Source organism: Dipodomys merriami, unplaced genomic scaffold (genome assembly GCF_024711535.1).
Source record: "Dipodomys merriami isolate MVZ:Mamm:240054 unplaced genomic scaffold, mDipMer1.0.p SCAF_41, whole genome shotgun sequence".
NCBI classification, from domain to species: Eukaryota; Metazoa; Chordata; class Mammalia; order Rodentia; family Heteromyidae; genus Dipodomys; species Dipodomys merriami.
Window position 1 is genome coordinate 2917703 of NW_027205715.1, and position 22903 is coordinate 2940605.

Sequence of the window (22903 nt, forward strand, 5' to 3'; positions counted from 1 at the left end):
AAAGATTGCCACAGTGGCTTTCATTTTCTTATCTGCTTTGGGCTGTGGAAGGAGGCAGGAGTTCTGGTCTGTGGTTTAATATCTTTGCATTGTTCTGGTGGCAGAAATCAATCTTGGGGCTATCACTATGTACAGAGATGATCTATTTCTTTACAGTCTAATTCATTTTCTCTGTCAGGCCTGTTCTTGGGTTATGTTCAGGAACAAATCCTGTTTGTTGATGAGCTGTCTCTTTGTCTGTTTATAAAAAGTCCTCATGTTTCCTTAAGCTTGTAACAGTTTCAGGCACTGTTTGAAGCCATCTTTCCCGTGATTTAGGCCTCTTCTTCTTTTTCCTTATCTAGGACCTGAATTTCCAATGGATACTGAGGGGTTTGGTGAGCTTCTTCAGCAAGCTGAACAGCTTGCAGCCGAGACTGAGGGCATCTCCGAGCTTCCCCATGTGGAACGGAACTTACAGGAGATCCAGCAGGCAGGCGAGCGCCTGCGTTCCCGTACTCTCACACGCACGTCCCAGGAGACAGCAGATGTCAAGGCGTGAGTTCTGGTGGGGAGCAGCATTGGTACTGGGTGGTTCAGGGACAAGATCTGTTTCTTTCCTGCTGTGAATTTGGATGCATTCTGTGAATGACAAGTCACAAACTAGATTGTCATGATCTCAGAGAGGTTTTATAAACAGGTCAGTAGCCTTGCTTTGTCTTCCTGCCTCTGATATTTCAGTCTGTTTGTCTGACCAAGCAGAGAGCTCATATCACAGGCAAAAATAATCAGGGTGGGATGGGCTAGACTAGCTGTGTTATGCAGAAAACAGTCACAGAAGTTCTTTCTTGGGTTGGTAGTCCACTGGATCATAAATGGTTCCTGTAAGTATGTTGGATATTCCCCTGGCTTAAGTGCTATCTTCAAAACTAGAGAGCACTCAGCAATGAGCAACGTTTTTAAGGGTGCTTAGGAAAAAATGATAAGTAGTCATTGATGAGAGGCCATCTGAGTAAGGAATGATTCTGTCTACTTAGTGTTAGACTCTAGAGGCTGCCTCTGAAAGGCCTTGAAATATAGTGGCTCCTAGCTGATTGTAGAGCAGGAAGTTGGGCAAACCCCAAGAGAGGGCATGTAGCTCAGAAAATGCTGACTAACAGCCAGCCTTACTGCAGCCACAAAGCATCGAATAGTCTGTTGGTTCCACAAGGGTGTGGCTCATATCTGGGGATACAATCATGAATTAGACATGGTCTTCACTTTTGAAGCGCTTGTAATTTGAGGGATGATCCAAAAAAGAATCTACATTGATTTCTGTAAGGAATGTGATTTATTATTAGTCAGAAACTTGATTAGACAAGATTTCTGTTAATCCACACAGTCAACTTTAGGATTGTTGGTGAGTGTAAGTTAAGATTCAAAACCACTGAGACAGGCTATAGAACACATGTCTCTGTAACCCTGATGGGAGGGCCATGGAATAATGAAGGGCAAGATGCTATTTTTGGTACCTTTAGTAGATCTGGAAAGTCAGAGATTTTGGAAATAATCATTTTTTCACTTTAATCATCTTTTCACGTAGTCTTCATTCCTTGAACTTGACAAAGAGTTAAGTACTAATTGAGCATCATCTATTTTAGGTACTTAAATGTCACAAGAATAAATATGAGGGCTATATTCTTTTTCTAATTAATCTTTTCTTTTTTGCTGGTCTTGGGGCTCAAACTCTGGGCCTGGGTGCTGTCCCTGATTTCCCTTTTGCTTAAAGCTAGTGCTCTGCCATTTGACCAACAGTGCCACTTAACGCTTTTTTTTCTGGGGTTAATTGGAAATAACAGTCTCATCGACTTTCTTGCCCTGGCTAGCTTCAAACCATGATCTTCAGATCTCAGGATGGCTATGATTATAGCTATTGACATCTGGCTCAGCTTTATTTTTTTAAATACTAGTTTTGATTGGTAAGTCAGATGAACTCAGGCAGGTTTTTTTTTTGTTTTTGTTTTTTTTAAAATACCAAGGTTTGCAGCAAAATTCAGTCAAATGGCTCCCCTTTACTGTTCCCTAAGATCCCAGCCAATCTTTAAGACATTTCTGCTTACTGTTGACTTGCCCTCCCTGTATACTTCTTACTGCTGCCTCTGGCTGCCTACAGTTACCCAGTCTTGAGCATGGAGCCTCTGTTGCCTACGTGCAAGGATGCTGCTGGGAAGAACAGCCCTCAGATACCAGCTGAGTTGCTATAGTTATAACTTAATTGCATCAGCTTTACAGCCTATTAAAGCAAAAAGGGAAAATGTTTTCTTGGTAACAATTATTAGGCATGCCCTTTCTTGTAAATTTCCATTCTTGTTCATCTGTTTCTACCTTAAATTCATTATGTTAAGGAGAAGGAAGTTGAAACATTAAAGAATGAGGATAGGGTGGGGTAGGTGCTTAAAAAGAAACCAAAGAGTAGATGATTGTATTTTTCCATTTTCTTGATAGGCAGGAGACACAAAATGTGATGTGAATATTTTAGTACATGTAAGATGAAGGCTAAGGAGTGATTGAGCAGAAATTTTATTTTACATGAAGTAAGTTTTAAAAGAAAATTTCAACTTTGCATTACTTGCGTTATAGATTTAAGACTGAGTTGTTTTGTATTAAATTCTTTTGCTTATTAAGTATGTTGTATTTATTTTTTGTAGAGAATAGGTTTTGTTTTTGTTTTTGTTTTGTTTTTTGTCATTCATGGGGTTTGAGCTCAGGGCTTGGGCACTGTCCCTTAACTCTTTGCTTAAGGCTAGAGCTCTACCACTTTGAACCATAACACAACTTCCAGTTTTCTGGTGGTTAATTGGAGATAAGAGTCTTCAGGACTTTTTTGCCTAGGGTGGGTTGGAACTGTGATTTTCAGATTACAGCCTCCTTAATAACTAGAATTACAGGTCTGAGCCACCAGCACCTGGCCAGCAAGAACAGATTTTTTTTTCTTTTTTTTTTTTTTTTGGTGCCAGTACTAAGACTTGAACTTAAGTCCTTGTGCTCTCACTGTTTTTTTTTTTTTCCTCAAGGGTGGTACTCTACCACTTGAGCTACATCTCCAGTTCTGCCTTTTTTTGGTTATTTCAGATAAGAGTCTTGAGGATTTGTCTGCCTAGGCATGCTCCAAACACTGATTCTCAGATCTCTGCCTCCTAAGAAGCTAGATTGTAAGCCTGAGTCACTAGTATCTGGCCCAGAATTAATTTATTTTTGTGGTAGGTTATTCAGGTTAGCTTCAAACTGACGAAGAAAAGTTTTGAGAACAATAATTTTCTGTTACAGTATTTGAGAAAAATGGGAAACTCAAATTTCAATCAGTCAGCACTGCTTAGTAAATGTGTTCTGTCTAGCCTGTGGTGCTGTTATTATCTAAGGGCTGGGAGGGACTGAATTGAGGAAAATGGGAAGTGACTACTGATGGGTAGGGGTTTTATTTTTTAGGGTGATACAAATGTTCTACAATTAATTGTGTTAGTGGTTGCATCACTTTCATTATATTAAAAAGCCACTTTATATATACTTTAAGTGAATGAATTATATATATAGCATATGACTTGTGTTTCAATAAGGCTGTTTTTACAAAGCAAGTGATAACATATATGTGAGTGTATATGCATATATACACATACATACAGTCATACATACATATACATACGTGTTTGTTGATTTTTAAAAAAAGGAGGGCTGAGCAGAGCTCTAGTGGCTCATGCGTCTAATCCTAGCTACATGGGAAGCTAAGGTCTGAGAACTGAGGTTCAGAGCCAGCTGGGACAGATAAATCCTTGAGATTCCTATATCCAAATATCCAGCGAAAAGCTGGAACTATTGCTCAAGTGGTGGAGCATCAAATGCCAAGTGAGGGCACATGGCCCTGAGTTCAAGCCCCAGCACTGGCACTTTAAAAAAAAGGACTGGGGAGTGATTGATTGGGATATATTATATACATGTGTGGAAATATGAGAATGAAATCTTTATACAACTAATATATACAAATAAACTAAAGAAGAATTAAATTGGAAAAAAGAAAAAGGAGGTCTGAAGGCATGACTCAGTGGTAGGGTACCTGCCAAGCAAGTCCAAGGCCCAGAGTCCCACCCTACCCCCCAAAATGGGAGTATTTAAAAAATACTAGGGATTTGTTTGATTCAAGTATGATAAGGCATGCATGCAGGGAAATGAGTATCATAAAAGAAGTTTTCAATCACAGATTCCTAGAACTAGGAGGCATGGCTTACCATCCAGGGCCACACAGTGAGTACTAGGATTGATCAGGAACTATGCTGATTGTAATGGAAAAAAAAAAAACAAAACCCAGTCCTGAATGCCATATTCCTAAATGTTGCAATGCTGTAACCTAAAATCCTGGAAGCTGTAATTCCTGTGAAAAAAGAGGCAGCTTCAGAGGAGGGGTAGAAAGCTGAGCTCTGGGGAAGAGATTGGCCGTGCAGTAGCAAAGATTGAAAACTCCTATTGAAAACTACATTGATTTGTCTGCATTGGCATTCTTTCCAGCTCATGAAATTCTAAGAGCTTTTAATGAATTAAAGCTACATTTGTCTGAAGAAGCTAGCAGTTACTAACCGGTTCAAAAATAATTGTGTGCAAGGTAAGGTAAGAGGACATTTAGGCACCAGTGTTACTGTTTAATCACCTGAATTATTTCTACTAAACATGTGGCCTGTGTACAGAATGGATTTGTTTTCTTGTACTCAAACAACATACAAATATGGATAATGGAAAGACATAATAGGGAATTTTGGTGTATTTTAGATCATATCATGTCTGCAGTACTATGCAGAAAATGAATATGAATAAATTCTTCAAGGGAAACTGTTCTCAATGACAACAGCTATCCACCATGATATAAAACTTCAAAGTGCAGTGAATGGTCCTGAAAGTCAGCCAGCAATTGTTCATAATTCCTGTAATCTGTGAAAAAAAATTATAAGTGAAAATTTCCTTTTAGTTTGTTTTGGTGTTTTTGTTCTTTTGGTAACCTCCCTTCATTTAAAATTTTAAATTAAAAATGTTTCTTACATCTGCTGTGGTATGAATTTGTCTTTAAATCTTTTTCAATAATTGAGATAGTATTTTTTCCTTAGAGTTCTCATTTGTTGAATACATTTATTTTTTGCAAATTTGATGCCAGGCAAGTGCATTATCACAGTGGTGACTGTAAACATTGTGCTTATATGTGAAAATGCTAAGAATTCCTCAGCAAATGAAGGCATATCTAGTTTGTGCATTTGCAAACAATAAGGATAAAGCAAAATTTCTGGAGTTCTCAACTCTTTGGGCAGAAGCATATGTGGTGATGATCTGTTATTTATAATCAGTCTTATCCAAGACAAGTTATTAGACACTGTACTGAAAGTCTCATCAAAATTAAATTGAATTGGACTTGGTGGTACATGCTTATAATCCCAATACTCAGGAGACAGAGGCTTTGGAATAATATTGACAGTTACTCAAAAGATTGAATGGAGAGTTATCATTTGACCCAACAGCTCTACTCTTAGACATAGATCCAAGCGAAATGAAAAGATACATACACGTAAACTTGTACATAGCAGTATGATGAATGACTGTATATGTTGTGCAGTGGGATACTATTTGGCAGTAAACAGGAACAGAGTACTAATACATGCCCCAAATAGATGAACATTGAAATCATTATACTAAGTGAAAGATGCTAGTCCCAAAAGGCTATATCATATTATCCATTTATGTGCAGTGCCTAGAATAGGTAAACCTGTAGAAAACGCAAGTAGATTAATGGTTGCCAGGGTCTCAGGAGGGAAGTTTTGGAGGAAACAAGCACTACTCATGGATAGAACTTTCTTTTTGGAGTAATGAGAATATTCTAAAATTGGCTGTATAATTCTATTAATACACTACAATTGTAGTATACAATTGTACACTTTCCTTGGTGAATTGTATATGGATTAATATGACAGTAAAACTGTTAGGAAAAAAGGAGGAAGACATTATACTAGTACCTATAAAGCCTCACCCAAGTGTGGTAAGAACCATTGTGTGGAAAGTCATATAGATGATTCTAATGTACAACTGGTGTGGAGAAGTGGTGTATTAATAAGACAAGTTAATGATTGGTAGAAGAGGGCAGCAGGATCATTTGGCATTGTAGCCAAACAATAGTAGTCTCAGCTGTGTCATTAGCAGTGGCATCATAGTTGACTTAATGGAGGCAGAAATCTGCAGGAGGAACCTTCTGGGTGAGCCTGAGTTATTGCTATATTCTTTCTTTCTTTATTAATTATTATTATGTGGTGCTGAGGAATTGAATCCAGGACCTCATGCATGTAAGGCAAGCGCTCTACCACTGAGCCACCTTCTCAGCCCCATTCCTGTATTATTTACAGGTATAGCTGATAATAGGAAATCCTTTCTCTTCTCCTAGAAGGCTGTTATTTCAGGAAGAAAAGTCTTGGGTCATACTCAAAAGGTATTCCATGTGCCGCGAAATGTTCTAGACTCTTCTGTTACTCATAGTAAACACACACTTTGTTAGTGAGTTTTTAAAAATATTAAATCATAATTCAAAAACAATCTAGGGCTAGGCGCTGGTGGCTAATGCCTGTAATCCTAGCTACTCAAGGAGGCTGACATCCGAGGATCACGGTTCAAAGCCAGCCCAGGCAGGAAAAGTCCATGAGACTCTTATTTCCAATTCACTACCAGAAAACAGGAGTGGTGCTGTGGCTTAAGTGGTAGAGCGCTCACCTTGAGCTGAAGTGCTCAGGAACATCGCCCAGGCCTAGAGTTCAAGCCCCACAACTGACAAAAAAATAAAAACAGAAAAACAATAAAACACAACAGTTCAGGGCTGGGATGTAGCTCAAGTGGTAGAGATCCTGCCTGGTTGTGAGTCAAACCTCACTACTACACATACACACAAATTAACTAGCCAGATATAGATGGTGACATGTCTGTAACCCCAGCACTTAAGTAAGAGGCTGAGGCAGGAGCATCTCAAATTAGAGGTCAGCCCGTACTACACAAAAAGACTGTCTTAAAAAGAATTTTTTTGTGTGTGCTAGTCCTGGAACTTGAACTCAAGGTACACCTGGTTCAAAAGAAATTTTTTTAAATTGAACTTCCTCAGGTTTGTTTCTCTCCCTTTTTCTCTCTTCCCCTCTCTCCTTTCCCTTTCTCCTTTTCCCTTTCTCCTTTTCCCTCACTTCTTCTCCCCCCTGCCTCTTGAATGCTGCTAATATTTGGACTTGAACTCAAAGCCTGGGTATTGTTGTTACTTCGCCTTTTCACTGAAGGCTAGAACATTACCCCTTGAGCCACCTTTTTTTTCCCCCCCTGGTTAATGGGATATAAGAGTCTCACAGACTTTCCTGCCAGGCTGGCTTGGAATCATATCCTCAGATACGATATATAGATTTAGATATAGGTGTAGGTATAATCTGCCTGTTGAGTAGCTAGGATTGCATGCATGGGCTTCTGGAGCCTTGCCAAAATATTTAATGGCTTTTGAAGAGAATTTATAGAGAACCATCCTTTGATTTTGGTTTAACTGCCCTTGAGAAAATTGTTAACTACCCTGAACCTTTAGTTTCTAATGAATGAAGTTTGGACTTGTTTACTCCTGAAGCTTCTGAAGTTTTGTGCTTTTCTGTATATGCCTTTTCTAAAAGCTATAAATACTGGATGGCAGTTAAGAATTTGTGTTCTATTTAATTAAGTTTTGTATCTTGAAAATACTGTACAGAGGGGTTACAGTTACATGAGCAAGGTAATGAGTACATTTCTTATCCATCATTGTTGCCTCCTCCTTTGTTTTTCCCCTACCATCCCTTCCCTCCCACCTCCTCAGCTACACCCCCCCTCCAACCCCTCCCCCCTCCCCCATCTAAATTATAAAGATAATTTTTTGACATAAAAAAAGAATTTGTATTCTAGGACTAAGTGACTTGGCTCTGCTACTATCTGTATCTGTGACTTTGGATGAATTGGTTGACCTTTTTTCACCCTGCTTCTCTCATCTATAAAATGGGAAGAGTGAAGGCCAGAGGAATGGCTCAGGTGTATAACTGTGGTTACTTGGCAAGCTTGGGATGGGCCTTAGGCTCAAATCTCAGTACTGCTAAAAAAGAAACTGGAGATGAATAATTACAATTAGCTCATGGTTTCTTTATTATAAAGTACTTGAAGCTGCTTAGCCTATGGTTCTGTAATTATTTTATTCTAGACAAGGCCCTCCATTTCAGGGATGATTAGAACTTGGAACTCTTTTACTACCAAATGCAGTGTGATACAACTACTAATGGGAAATCCTTTCTCAGTGTGGTGTCTGTTACTCCAGTTGTTAGATGGAAAGTATGAAATAGCAATATAAAAGTATCTGAACAGTAGATAGGAAGGTTGTTTTTTTTTTGGTTGTGGGGCCTGAATTCTTGGCCTGGGTGCTGTCCCTCAGCTCTTTAGCTCAAGGCTAGTGCTCTACCACTTGAGCCACAGTGCCACTTCTGCCTTTGCCTGTTCATGTGGTACTGAGGAATCAAACCCAGGGCCTCATGCATGCAAGGCAAGCACTGTACCCCTGAGCCACCTTCCCAGCCCTAGATAGGAAGTTTTGCAGTGAATTTTCACTACCACCATGTTATACCCTCTCTTGGGACCACTCCAAGATAGAAAACTTTGAAATGAAACTACTAGATGGACTGTATCCCACCTTTCCCCTCACTTTTGTCTTCCTATCCTATGTTCCCTACAGGTCAGTTCTTCTTGGGTCTCGAGGACTTGACATATCCCATATCTCCCAGAGATTGGAAAGTCTAAGTGCAGCTACTACCTTTGAGCCTCTTGAGCCTGTGAAGGACACAGACATTCAGGTAAGGACTGCCTGGTGCAGGTAGAGCTCTAAGCACATAACAAAGACTGACGGTTGTGGGCTTTGTACACCAAGTAATGCTGGGATTCTAGTTTTCTTTGTTACTTTTCTTCAGCTCTAGATAGAAGAACAGGAGATCTCAGTTTGGAAGTATGGGTGGGGAGGATCATTGGGGTAGTTTCAGAGTGCTTTGTGTGGCTGCACCTTTTAGATAATTTTAAGTACAAGAACAGATTCCTGGGGCTGGGAAGGTGGCTCAGTGGTAGAGTGCTTGCCTTGCATGCCTGAGGCCCTGGGTTCAATTCCTCAGTACCACATAAGCAAAAAGAAAAAAGCTGGAAGTGGTGCTGTGGCTCAAGTGGTAGAGTGCTAGCCCTGAGCTGAAGAGCTGAAGGACAGCGCCCAGGCCCAGAGTTCAGGCCCCATGACTGGACCCCCCCCCCCAAAAAAAAAAAAAAAAAAGAACAGATTCCTCTTACTTATTGGGTCCAATCCAAGGTACAGATATTAATTGTAAGTTTCTTTTGTTGTCTTTACTAGAGCTCAAATGATTTTACTATTTGTCTCATTTCTTTTTTACATCTTGCTTGTATTGATTGGCAAAGAGTTGGAAGAAACTTGAGCACAATTTGCTGAAATCTACTCAGTGATTTCCAGGAAGCAGAAAGCATTTGGTTGCATTAGTGGCACCAGGAAATGGGTTTATAGAACACTCTAGTCTCACTTAACCAAATATTCTACTAGTATATGATAGCTGTTTTAATCCCGCCAGAAGCTGGAAAAACTCTTGGTCCATTTAATTTTGTTTGTCCTAATGGCACTGGGTACTGGGCTTTGGATTCTCTGCTTTTGCCCAGCCAACCTCTTGACTCCCTTTAGCCTCCCAGGTAATGGATATAGAATGCCACTATTCCTACCTTGTTTTCTGAGGTAAGATTTTGAACCCGGATCCTCTTATTTCTTTCTGCCTTTCAAATAACAGGAATTATAGCCATATGCTACCATACTTGATTTCCATTTAGTTTTGAGGAATTAGAGCATTGTATTTATATTAGAATGTTAGGAATATAAGGCATTATTTATTTTTTTTCCTCATTGATATACTCTTTGGAGGAGAAGAATCTTGGTGTGTTTCCCAGTCTGCCTCAAACTCCTGGGCTCAAAGCAATCTGCCTGCCTTAGACTCCTGAGTAGCTAGAACTACACATGCTTACCACCACACCCAGTTTGAAGTGTAATTTGAATTAATACTCTTTTCCATGACCCTTCTCATTAACCATTATGGACAATCTAATGCCTTTGTTTCTATTATACTCATTCTGATTTGGAAACCTATACTTTTTTTTTTTTTTGGGTGGTTCTGGGGTTTGAACTCAGAGCCTCATGCTTGCCAGATTGGTACTTTATCACTTGAGCCATCCCTTTAACCTGGAAACCTGTACTTTGAATTTAGAGTTAAGATTATAGATATTATTTTCTAGTGGATTTTCCCAAAGCGTGGAAATTAGTAGTATCTATTTTCCTTGCTCCGTTTATTTCCTTGCCCAGTTTTTATATGTTAGGTCATATTTGCCTGTCAATTTACAGATGCCTTCTCATTTCCATAATCTTTAAATAGCATGCATACTAAATGTTTAAAAGAAAAGATTTAGTCAGTCTCCCCCTCCAGTGCAATTGCTTGATGCTCTGTTAACAAATACAACAGTGATAAGCTAGAATTTAATGGGACAGAGTCTCAAAGAATTAGAAAAATCAGCATGTATTTTAGGGGATACTATCACTGGCTGAGTGGTTGGTTGGTTTTTTTGAGATAGAATTACACTTGTATAGCCCAGGATGGCCTCAAAATTAAGATCATTCTGTCTCATGGGGGTGGGGCAGAGGCTGCAGCACATACTACCACCACTTGTGGCTTATTTGAGTGTGTTTAATGTTGAAAATGCCCAAGAAGTTGTTTATTTGAAAAACTAACTGGTGTTTTAGATTTTCCTTGGCATTCTTGGTATACCTGTTTGGAATACTCAGCAACATTGATGTACTTCATGCATTTCTGATACAGTATCTTCGAATTTGTTAACCTTGAGATATTCACAGGTTTATGTATATTAAGTCATAATGGTCATCTCTTTGTTTTGTTTAAAGCAAGAACACCTTCCTTAGACTCATTAGATGACTTTCTTTTTCTTTATTTTATTATTAATATAAGATTTTTTTTAATTGTGAAAATACCGAACAAAGGGATTACAATTACATGAACAAGGTAATGAGTACATTTCTTATCAAGCATTCTTGCCTCCTCCTTTGTTTCCCCTTACCATCCGTGCCCTCCCTTTCCCCCTCCCCCTCCATTAGATGGCTTTCTAGCAATGTACATTCAGTCACATCAAAGAGAATTTCTTAATTTGTAATAAATATGGTTCTGAGTTTTGGTCCTGTGTAGAAAAAATTTTAAACTTCAAGACTAAAGATGCCATTTCAAAATTTCACCTCTTACTTGGACTTTGCCTGAGTATCTTTCAAAATGCAAAATGATTTATCCAAGAGAAGTTGGTTAACTACAGTTATTAACTAGACCTGAAAATGTGGTCTAGACTTGCTAGAGTTTTTGTTTGTTTATGTTTTGTCTTACTGAGACAAGGTCTCTAAATTGCTCAGGCTGGCCTTGGATAAAGATCCTCCTGCTTCTGTCATTCCAAGTGCTAATTTTGACTTAAAAGATAAAATACTTAAAATTATAGCTGTAGTATAAAAGTTCAAGCTTTTGACTTGAATAAAGCTAACTAAAATTTATTAATAGAGCCAGGCACCGGTGGCTCACACCTGTAATCCTAGCTACTCAGGAGGCTGAGATTTGAGGATCATGGTTCAAAGCCAGCCCAGGCAGAAAAGTCCGTGAGACTCTTATCTCCAGTTAGCCACTAGAAAGCCGGAAGTGGCGCTGTGGCTCAAGGGGTAGAATGCTTGCCTTGAGCTGAAGAGGATAGCGCCCTAGCCCAAAGTTCAAGCCCCACAACCGACAAAAAAAAAAAAATTGTTTGTAGTACACTTGATCAGTATTTAAACTGTGTAAGTATCCAGTAATAGTATCATGTCTAGCTTGAAGTATAGTAGCCACATGTAAGAGAATCAGGTTGGCTCGAATCATCCTTAGCACTGAATAGTCTTCCTTTTAATTCTTTTCAAAATACTTTTGGTTTTTCAAGAAGAGTAAAATTGGACATTTTCAGTTGCTTGTCTTTAAAAAAGCCACATACCATCTAAATGTCCTTTTTTATTTTAGAGGCTTAATGAATTAACATTTGATGGACTTTAGTGTATGAACTTTTGTTTTTCAATCAGTGTCTTTTTTTTTTAGATGAATCTAAAGACTAATCCAACATGCTGAATATCAGAGTGAAATGTGTCAGTTTATAAGATCATTAAAGTACTGAACATGAAAGAACTACTGATGCTTCCTTTGACAGATGTTGTTCAGGATTTAGTACTGGTCAGCATTTGTGTTACTTATAAGCTTGGAAAGGCATTTTGACATGTATAGATTGTCCTTTTATATTTAGTAAGCATTGATTATATTTTCTTGTTTTTCTAATGTACTTTGAAGTTAATATGGGCTTTTGTTGTTACTATTTGTTTGTCCTAATCAATGGTGTTTGCATGCATTAAGAATGCAATTTTTAAAAGTTGCTGTGCCCAGCAGCAGTAATGTTTTCAAAACCCATTTAAATATACATTTGGATGATACTAGTAGAATTTTTGAAAAGTGTATATTGATTTTATATTTTGGAAATGATCATAAAGAAGGCCTATGTGCTTGTGTGATAGAGGACAATTTGTTCAAAGTGACCTTGTGGTACTTGGTGGGAGTCCTCTTACAAAGATTTACCTGCTCACTTTTGCCATTGGAGGAAAAAAATATTGAGAATTATACATCTTTATAATGACCTGAATAGACTTCGCATGTCAAGAATGTTATATAATAACAGTGTAAATTTACCCAATACATTTGTGTTTTGTGTGTTTTCACTAGATTATCTGTATATTTCAACAAGGCTGTGTAGAAATAGCTTAAGTAAGCTATAAAAATGGCAGCTGCAGCTTCCTAACATTAAACTATAATATTTCCAAATGGCACTGGACCAGAGCACTGATATTATTGCTGAACTTACTTCATTACATTCTTTGGGATGCTGCAATAAATTACCACAGATTTGATGGCCTAAGACAACAGACATTTATTCTCTCACAGTATGAGAGTCTAAAAATTTTAAACCAAGCTGTTGGCAGTACCACTCCAACAGTTCTTGGAGAGAAGCCTTCTCCCGGCTTTTGGTAGCTTTTGGTGTTCCTTGGCTCATGTCGGCATAATTCCAGCCTCTTCCTTAGCTTCACAAATTGTTCCTGTGTCAAATCTACCTTTCTTTTCCCTTGTTTAGGCTACCAGTCTTCCTGAAGTACAGGATGATCTCAAGATCCCTAGCTTAGTTACATTTGCAAGGCCCCATTTTCAAATAAGATCCCCTTTACAAGTACCAGGGATTAGGGCTTGATTATATTTTTTGAGGAAACACACTTTAACCTATTATACTTACAGTTCCAGAAAATTTAAAACTCTGCTATCACTTATCGAAACATCTTCAGAGTGACTCCATTTTAACTGTATGGACTGTGAATGTTGGGATAAGATAGGTTTTTGCTAGTTGATCCAGTGACCTCAGGCCTCAACCAAAGATTGGGTCTCTGTAATCCTCAGCATTCTCTTTAGGCCTTTGGGAAATGGAATTGATAACCATGTCTGATTCTAGAGTTTAGGAGTAGCTACATTCTTAAAACAGTTCAACAATCTGCAGAATATTTGAGAGATTGTTATAGAGATGCTTTTCAGTTAGAAATAACCTGCTTTTTGCATAGTATTAAATGCATAGTATTAATGCATATTAAACTATATTTTATAGAGTATTAAATGCATAGAATAATTATAGGTAAGACTAAATAACATACTTTCCCAAGGTAGGAAGAGTTGTGTGTATGTGTGTTTTCTTGCTTGAAGCATTTCTTTTTTTTCTTTTATACTTTAGGCTTTTGCGCACTACTTTTCTTTAGCCCCTTTGGAATATCCAAACCTTAATTTCGGTCTAGGATGTTAGACTTTGCTTAGCTTTAACTTTTTTGATACTCTTCTCTGATCTCCATTCCCTATAGCCTCCAAATATAATATGCTAGGTGTGTGTGTGTGTGTGTGTGTGTGTGTGTGTGTGTGTGTGTGTGTGTGTGTGTGTGTGTGTGTGTGTGTGTGTGTGTGTGTGTGTGTGTGTGTGTGTGTGTGTGTGTGTGTGTGTGTGTGTGTGTGTGGTGGTGGTGGTGGTGGTGGTGGTGGTGGTGGTGGTGGTGGTACTTGGTGCAGCTTGTACTCTATGTCCAAAGCTCTGTTTTACATGAGTAAAGACAAAAAGAATTCTTAAACAAAGGATAAATAGCCATTAGAAAATTAAAGTTAAGGAACCTGATATATCATATGTAAGTTTAATGGTGCAGTGATACTTAAAACCTGTTAAAAGCCTGTTTTGCTTACCATGCTATATCATTAATAAAACATTCATTATCCCCTTCCTCTCCCCACAGTTTCCCTTACATTTCACCTTCCCCTTCCCCTCTTTTTTCCTCTTCTCTCTTCTCCTTTTCCTCATTTTTCTGAGTAGCCAGAGATAATTTGGTGCTATATAGGATTCTTTTATTTTTCTTTTATTTATTTTTCTTTTTGTTTTGTTTTGGTTCCGGTCATGGGGTCTGAACTCTTCTTGAGCTCTTCTGCTCAAGGCTAGTGCTCTTCCACTTGAGCCATAGTGCCACTTCTGGCTTTTTTTCCCGCTTATGTGGTGCTGAGGAATCGAACCCAGGGCCTCAAGCATGCAAGGCAAGCACTCTACTACTGAGCCACCTTCCCAGCCCCAGGATTCTTTTATTTTTCTGTTCTTGGAAATGTAGAGCATGTTCACACCACTCTTATTTCATTTTACTTATTTTTGTGCTGGTTCTGGGGCTTGAACTCAGGGCCTCAGCACTGTCCCTAAGCTTTTTGCTCAAGGCTAGCGCTTTGGGACACAGCCCTATTTCTGGCTTTTTTGGTAGTTAACTGGGGATAAGAATCTCACAAACTTTCTGCCTGGGCTGTCTTTGAACTGCAGTCCTTATATCTCAGCCTCCTGAGTGGCTAGAATTATAGGCATGAGCCACTGGTGCCTAGCCTTTAATTTATCTTTTAAATAGTGAGAAAAAAAACTAAAGGACTAAATATAAAAATGAATTAATAGGAGCGATGGGTGACAATGTTATCAGATACTTTATGTTCATATAATGTTTTGTAGAACGGGAACTTCCTTATACAACCACTTAAAGATAATAAAAAATTAAAAAAATGAATTAATAGTGTTGTAATCCCTTATGACAAAATAGTTAATTCTAGGCACGTTTTGATTTTCTATCTTGAGAATTATGGTACTACTGCCCAAATGCAGTACATAGACCAATGAAAAGGAAAGTTAGAGGTGCCGCTCACCAATTATGAATTTGTATATAGGGGTAAGATGTTGGCAGGGAACTGTGGCAGTTTGTTGGGAAGAGGGGTAGAGTAGCCTAGAATAATTAGTGTGCTATTAAGAAGCTTCTTTAGGAATATTACTATTAAATATTAATACTGAGGAAAAGTATTCCCTAGTTTGAATCAGTTGAAGGAAGGTGCAATCTGAATGGACAGTATCTTAATTCTAGGACATTTCCTTTTTTAAAGCACAGTCTCACTGTGTGGTTGAAACTGACCTCAAACTTGGTTCCTGTGTTAAATTTTCTGAGTGCTAGCATGTGCTACCACTCCCACGCCTGGCTTTCTAGGACTACTTTTCTTCTTTTTTCTTTTTTTTTGTACTGAGACTGGTGCTTGAACTCAGGGCCTTTCACTCTCACTGATCTTTTTCCACTCACAGCTGGTGTTGTACCACTTGAGCCATGCCTCCAGCCCAGTGTTTCTTGCTGGTTACTTGGAGATTACCAGCCTGAGCTGGCTTTGAATTGAACTCCTCAGAGCTCAGCCTCCTGAATAGCTAGGATTATGGGTGTGAGCCAGTGGTGCCTTTGTATAACAATTCTGAGAAGGGTTCATGCTAGCAAAATAAACCTATCTTCCATCTTCTGCACTTAATGTGCTTCAGCAGGCATCTCTGCATTGAATGGTCATGTAGCCTAAATTGGATGATTAGAAATTTTGAATTGATTGGCTATGGACCCTGAACTGCTCTATCATAGATGTTTTTACATAATATAAAAATATGAGAGTGTTCCATGTAATCTATGATAGGAGAGTTTCTAGGTAAGCATTTGCATTTATTAATCTGCTTTTTTATAATCCTCCTTTTTATTATTATAATATAACTATATTATGTGTATTATGTAATATATGTGTAATTTTTTTATTATATCCCTCTAAGAGAGCTAGCTAGGGTAGGTTCAGGGTAACCTTTTAAGTTTGTACAAGACTTGAATGGGTATTTGCCACTTAACCTTTTGCAGCTTGTAACAGCTGTCTATCCTGGATTTAACACAGCCATTGAGCTCACTTGCAAATGAATCTGCTAATCACTGGACCCAAGGTCTTTTGGTTAGAGAGTAATTCTTTGGAACAGTAGGTTCTTTTTATGCTGATTTGGATGTCGCTGAACTGTGTGTGAAAAAGATGTGCCTGTCTGTATCACCTGTTATAGTTCAGGGATAATAATTATATAGGACTTGTTCCTGGGTGAACAAAGTGGTGTCCACACCAACCTGAATAGAAACATTTGCTGTTCTTTTTCATTCCCAACCCAGCATAAGTCTCTGGGCTGATAAAAACCAGGAAAAAATAAAATACTGTCTTCATCCAAGCAGCCTAATGTATTGTCTCTTTTGTGTTCTTAATTAGGCTGCTTAATGCTGATTGCTGTGGTAAGAACTGACATAATTTAGTTTTTTTTTTCTGCCTGTTTGTGATAAGAGAAAAGGTAGGAATTGTGGCTTGGTGGCATGCAATTACATGAAAGTATTCCGTGAATGGAATTAAAACAGATAACTTTGAAATAAGACTGGGTTTTTGGAAATTGTAACAAACTGCATTTTTGTAAACCAGGGATATAAGATGCCAGTCATTTTATTTATCCACTCACACTTCCCAATGTAAGGCTTTCAGAACAGGCAAGTAAATGGATGCTGAATGCGTTCTGAGCAAGCAGGAAATGACAGGAGCCTTTTTTTTTTTGGTCTTCTGAGAGGTTTCTTATATCCTGTATTGAGCAAGAGAATATCAATTACCAACTTGAAGCAGAAAAAAGTTGATATGGTTCTGTAAGAGTATTTTGGAGCAAGCTATAACTAAAATATTTATCTAACATTTTAGTAGAGTCTGTCAGTTATTGGCATTGTGCCTTTGAACTGGAGTTGAGTCATCCCCTCCTTCCCTCCCTCCCTCCCTCTTTAACCTGCCGATATCTATTGATGTCCCAGCACTCTGGAGATGAGAAACATATATTGTCATCTTCAGTCTGGGCATCCTTAAATTGCTTGGTTTCAGTAACCAGAGATGAGCCTTTTTTTTTTTTTTTTAAATCTGCTGAACTGTTTGATACTTGAGCAGATGTGATTTAAATGGTGGATAAAACCTTGTCGAATATTGAATGCATTACTGTAGATGGCATTATCAGATGGCAGCCCTTGACCACTTTGATCTGCTTGCCGCAGTACCTTGTGATCTCTTATTTCCGGTTTGAGTGTTCGATCCAGAGCTCTCTAGGACTGCAGTCTGGTGTGGTTCCTTTGTTTGAGGGATAGTTGCAAAGTATAGCTTCTTAGTTATAAAACTTGGGGCCCACGTTTCAAGTGTCTCCCCTACAAATACACAGTATGCAAAGAATTGGAGTAAGGGACTTAGACCGTTTCACTTGCTTTTGTTTTGTTGTTTGTTTGATGAGGACCTGAAAAAGAAGCTGGGGAAGTAAAGGGGCAGCATCCTTTGGTGACACGACCTATCTATAAGTTTACCCTGGGCATTTTGCTTTCTTTGGATATGGAGAGGTTGAATGGTACCCACACTATGATGAAGGACCTTGATTCTGACAGCCTCTGGTCTGCCATGATCACAAGATCAGCAGTGGTGCACGTGCCACTTTAATCATCCTGGAGTATGAAAGAGCCAGATCCTGCTTCTCACTGTGGAGTGGCTATGAGGCCAAGTTGCTATCAGCAAAATTCTGCCTGTGCTTTTCAGAAAAACGGCAGCCCTGAAGCCCTGCAGCAGAGGCTGCTTGCTGAGCAGGACTGGGTGTGACACAGCTGCTAAGAGCATTGCTCAGAAAGAACTCTTGTCTTCTAACTAACAGGACTGGTTATTTAATTTATAAAGCAGAGGGGAGACTCAGGCTAGTAGAATGTAAACAGGTATGTAGATTTGCTGGCTGAATTTTATTTCTCATGCCTAATTTTTTTTTCTTTGCATCAACAAAAGGATGTAGAGGAGAGTTTCCTTCCTTCCTCCCTTGTCTTTCTAAAATGCTGTTGCATAGGTAGAAACAGCCATGAAAGGTTATGATATATTGATTTGCTCAATGAGTCAAAATACAGTGATGTGATAGTTTCTGGGTGTATTCTCTCCTTCCCTGTAAGGTTCTGACTCAGTGTATGTCAGTCTGTCCCAGCAGGACAGACTGAGCAGAGCCTGGTGGATCCTTGGAAGTTTATTGACATTGACAGTGATCCTGTGATGAGGTCCTGAACAGCTCCAGATGTTTTAGTACTGGGGAAATGTGGTGGTGTTATTTAGTCAAAAGCTGCTTTTTACTGAGTAGTGCTACTTAAGCTGGTTTGTCTTAGATGGAGAAATACTTTTTTTTTTTTGGGCCTGGGCACTGTCCTGAGCTCTCCAGCTCAAGGCTAGTGCTCTACCACTTGAGCCACAGCACTACTTCCAGTTTTATGGTGGTTAATTGGAGATAAGAGTCTTACAGACTTTCCTGGCTACATAGCTTCAAATTGTGATCCTCAGATCTCAGCCTCCTGAGAAGCTAGGATTATATGTGTGAGCTACCCGTGCCCAACTGAGATACACTTTTGTAAAATACAAACATCAACAACAAAACTAGGAAAAGGGAAATAAAAGACATGCAAAATATAAATTGAGCTGGGCATTGGTGGCTTAACACCTGTAATCCTAGCTACTCAGGAGGGTGAGATCTGAGGATTACAATTAAAAGCCAGCCTGGACAGGAAACTTCATGAGACTTTTATTTCCAATAAACCACTTGGCGCTGTAGCTCAAGTGGTAGAATGCTCACCTTGAGCTGATAGAGCTGAGGGATAGCGACCAAGGCCCAGAGTTCAAATTCCAAGACCGACCAAAAGAAAAAAAAGAAACATTTTAAAAATTAGATTATAAAATTACTTTGTCAGACTGCTATGCATTTCTGTTTATCCTCAGTTTTTATACTTACCTGCTGCAGACTAGAAGTAAACCATTGACAGACTGGTATTCCTTTGTCTGTACTTTGTATAGTGTGAGTTTAAGTAGTAATGTTTACCTGCATGCCTCCCTCCTTGCTCTCTTTTTTTTACATTTATTTATTTATTCATTTAGTGCTGGGGTTTGAATTAAAGGCCTGGACACCATCCCTGAGTTTTTTGCTAGTTTTTTTGCTCATGAGTCAAAGCTACACTTCTGACTATTTAATGGTTATTTGGGGAAAAAAGTCTTGTGAACTGCCAGGGCTGGCTTTGAACTATGATCCTCAGATTTCAGTTTCCTGAGTAGCTAGGATTGCAGGCCACTGGCGCTCAGCTCTCCTTGTTCTCATGAGTAGGGAAATGTAATTCAAAGGCAAGTTTAAATTCCTGTGTTATGTTTAACACCAGCTAACATCAAGGAGGCATAGATGAGGTTTATTGATCATTTATTATGTCTAGATGCTATACTAAGCACTTTCTGCTCTTCCTCATTTAACCTTCCCAGTAAGTAATGTGAGGCAGATATTTGTGGTAACCTCATTTCACAGATAAGGAACCTGAGGTGTACAGAAGCTAGGTATTAGGTTTCATCTCCATTTTGATGGTTTGAGTTCAGTACTATGCTCTTAGCCCCCAGGTTTTAAATTTTATTTGTAGACTAAGATAAGATGGTTTTATAAAGGAATGAATTTTCAGGATATATTTAAAAGAGGAAAGGAAGTATGAAATAGTAGTATAACTTAATTGATTGTATATTTAGAACAAAATAAAGAGTAAAAAATCCACAGTGCCCAGAGGTAGGAACATTCTTCTACCATCTTTGGAATAAACGTGGTAGACATTGCTAGTATTTACATAAGCTTCATAGTAAAATAATGTTGATTGAGGGGAAAGCTAGAGCACATTTTCTAAGCCTTGATACAAACTCCTGCTGCACTTGCTGGGAGGTGAGTTTTATTGGAACACCAAAGCTGCTTCATCCGTTTATCCTCCAGGTACTTGCTTTCTTGCTATAGTTTTCTGCTTGCTGAGCTGTCAGTTTAATTTACTGTCCAAAGCTTAGCCTATTATTTCTCAGGTTTGCTGCCCTACAGGTACACAGTACAGGATTTCTGTGAAATCCTAAGCAGTTTTTAGTTTCTAAATGCCATGGCTTTGTTCTTGTGAAAATAGGTTGGGTTCAACTTGCTTGATCATCTTTGTTTTGTTTCTGAAGAAGCTGAGCTAGGGTTAGAAGGATGATGCTAGAAGCAATTTAAAGGGCACATCAAATTTTTACTGTAATACTAACTCTATTGATTGTTGACTTATTTGTAGGTTTAATGCAGACCCATTTCCTTACTTAGTGTCTAACTGGCCATTAAGCTCTGGCAGCATGCCGGAATGTTGAAATCTTGTATCATATAATATGATTTGGCTGTCTAAGGGTATTATGTGTATTTGGTTTTTAAAGGCACAGTCAGAGCTCTCAACTCTGTGTACATTAGAATGTAGGAAAGAATTTATGTAGAGCATGATGATTCACTTCTAGGAGAGAGTATCAAACTGAGGAGTGGGGATTTGCCAGAACATTAACACCTGTCATCATGCAAATTGACTAGCTGGCTCTTCTAAATAAATATAAAGCATGTAGAACTATGAAGAGAGAGCTAAGCAGAGAACTGAAAAGGGGTGGTGATGAGTGTGGAAGAGTGGTCACTGTTAAGCATTCCATGTAAGTGACCCTTGGCATTCACCAGGTATTTTAGTCGAGATTTGAATCTTAACTGGGGGGCTAGTGTGCAGTCCTGCTTATGGAGGTTGCTGGGTTGGGGCTCGAAAGTGGATGAAGAAAAAGTAATCAGGTGCAAAGAACTATCCTCTTCTATCATAACCTGAGCATCCCTTGACTGGGACAGAGGGTCTGGCTTACCTTTTGAGTTGAGGCTGAGTGAGCTGACAAGAAAACAAACTGGGAAATTTGATAGTTTGAAAGAGAACTAAAGATTTGGAAAATGGCTCTACAGTGAACTTTCTCTTTTCTTTCCCTTTGTTATTTCTTTCTTTCCTTTGCTGTGTATGTGTTTTTTGTTTTGTTTTGTTTTTGTTTTTGTTTTTTTAACTGGGACTTAAACTCATGGCCTTAAGTTCTCACTTACCTTTTTTGGTCAAGGCTGGTGCTCTACCACTTGAATCATACCTCTACTTCCAGGTTTTTGGTGGTTAACTGGAAATAGGATTTTCTGGGTTTGTTTACCTGGGCTGCCTTCAAACCACAAATCTCAGATCTTAGCTTCTTGAGTAGCTCATAAGCATGAGCCACAAGTGCCAGCTTATAGTGTACTTTCTAGACTGCCATATTGCTTCTCAAAGTTGGAACAGCCACCATTTTGGGAATGTTGAACTGTTTAGACCAGATACTTAGGAAGTAGAAAATCTAGGTTGGAGGTGTGGCTCAGCAATAGAGTAGCTGCCTAGTAAGCATGAGTTCCTGAGTCCAAACCCTGGTTTGCCAAAAAAAAAACAAACAAAAAACAACACGGACCTTAATCCTAGCTATTTGGGAGGCAGTGATGGAAGATTGCAGTTCAAGGACAGTCCAGGCAAAAAGTTTCTGTGACTCCATCTCAACCAATTGCTGGACATGGTGTTATTCCAGCAATGAAGGGAAGCACGCATTGCAGGAGCCTGCTCCAGACCAGCCGGGGCATAAAGTGAGCACCGTTTCAAAAAAAAACATCCAACCCCAAAAGGCTGGGCAGAATAGCTTAGGTTGTAGAGAGCCTATTTAACAAGTACAAGGGCCTGATTTCAAACAACAGCAACAAAATCCTGCAAACAAGCTTGAAAACAACATGAAAGAGAGAGATGGGAATGATGACGGGTATTAGTGTCTCTCATGTTTTTTGGTTTGCTTGCAACAAAGATTTAACAAAGAAAATAAAGGCTGCTCCAGAAGAATAGGCAATGGGGCCTGGAAACTGGTTTTCCTATTTTTTTAAAGTTATTTACATATATATGTATATGTATAGGTACATATTTAGTTGTACCAAAGGGGCTTCAATTCCAGAAGGCAGGTTATGAGTACAGTGCATTGTCTTTCATCTTTTGAGAATGAAATTGTGAATTAGTTTACCTTTCCACTTTGAATGCACCATTTGTTAACTATTGATGTTAGTATTTTATTGAAGCCGCAGATACTTGACAGAGCCCTTCAGGTGGCTATGTTTTTCATTGAGGGCTAGTAAGGGAATTGAATTACAGGCCTCATGTCTGTTTTCTGTATTAATTTTCTACTTCAGATTAGTTTTCATTTCTTTCTGCATTCCACTCATGTCCAAGCATATTTGACAACTAGAAATGAGTTTTTAGCTGGTGGTTTCAAAGTGTGCCTAGACTAGCAGCACCCCAGTAATACCTGGAAACTTGTTAGAAATACATTCTCAGGCCTCGGGCTAGACTTACATTTTCCCTGGGGTGAGGCCGACCATGTGTTTTACCAGGTGCTCCAGTTTGAGACCTATTGGATTCCATGAGCACAGA

General features: G+C 38.8%; 1 protein-coding gene across 2 annotated transcripts in view; it reads left to right on the forward strand.

Moving 5' to 3' along the window:
• Nup93 (nucleoporin 93) overlaps positions 1-22903 on the forward strand; it is a 111185-nt gene that overhangs the window by 16922 nt on the left and 71360 nt on the right. The window contains exons 2-3 of one of the 2 annotated variants that reach the window (XM_069992337.1): positions 345-537; positions 8750-8867. In XM_069992337.1, coding sequence (XP_069848438.1) covers positions 359-537; positions 8750-8867 — 297 coding nt within the window. In that variant the 5' untranslated portion in view covers positions 345-358. Of the gene's footprint in view, positions 1-344; positions 538-2537; positions 2553-8749; positions 8868-22903 lie in introns of those variants that run through there. The other variant, XM_069992338.1, reaches the window with a different exon arrangement.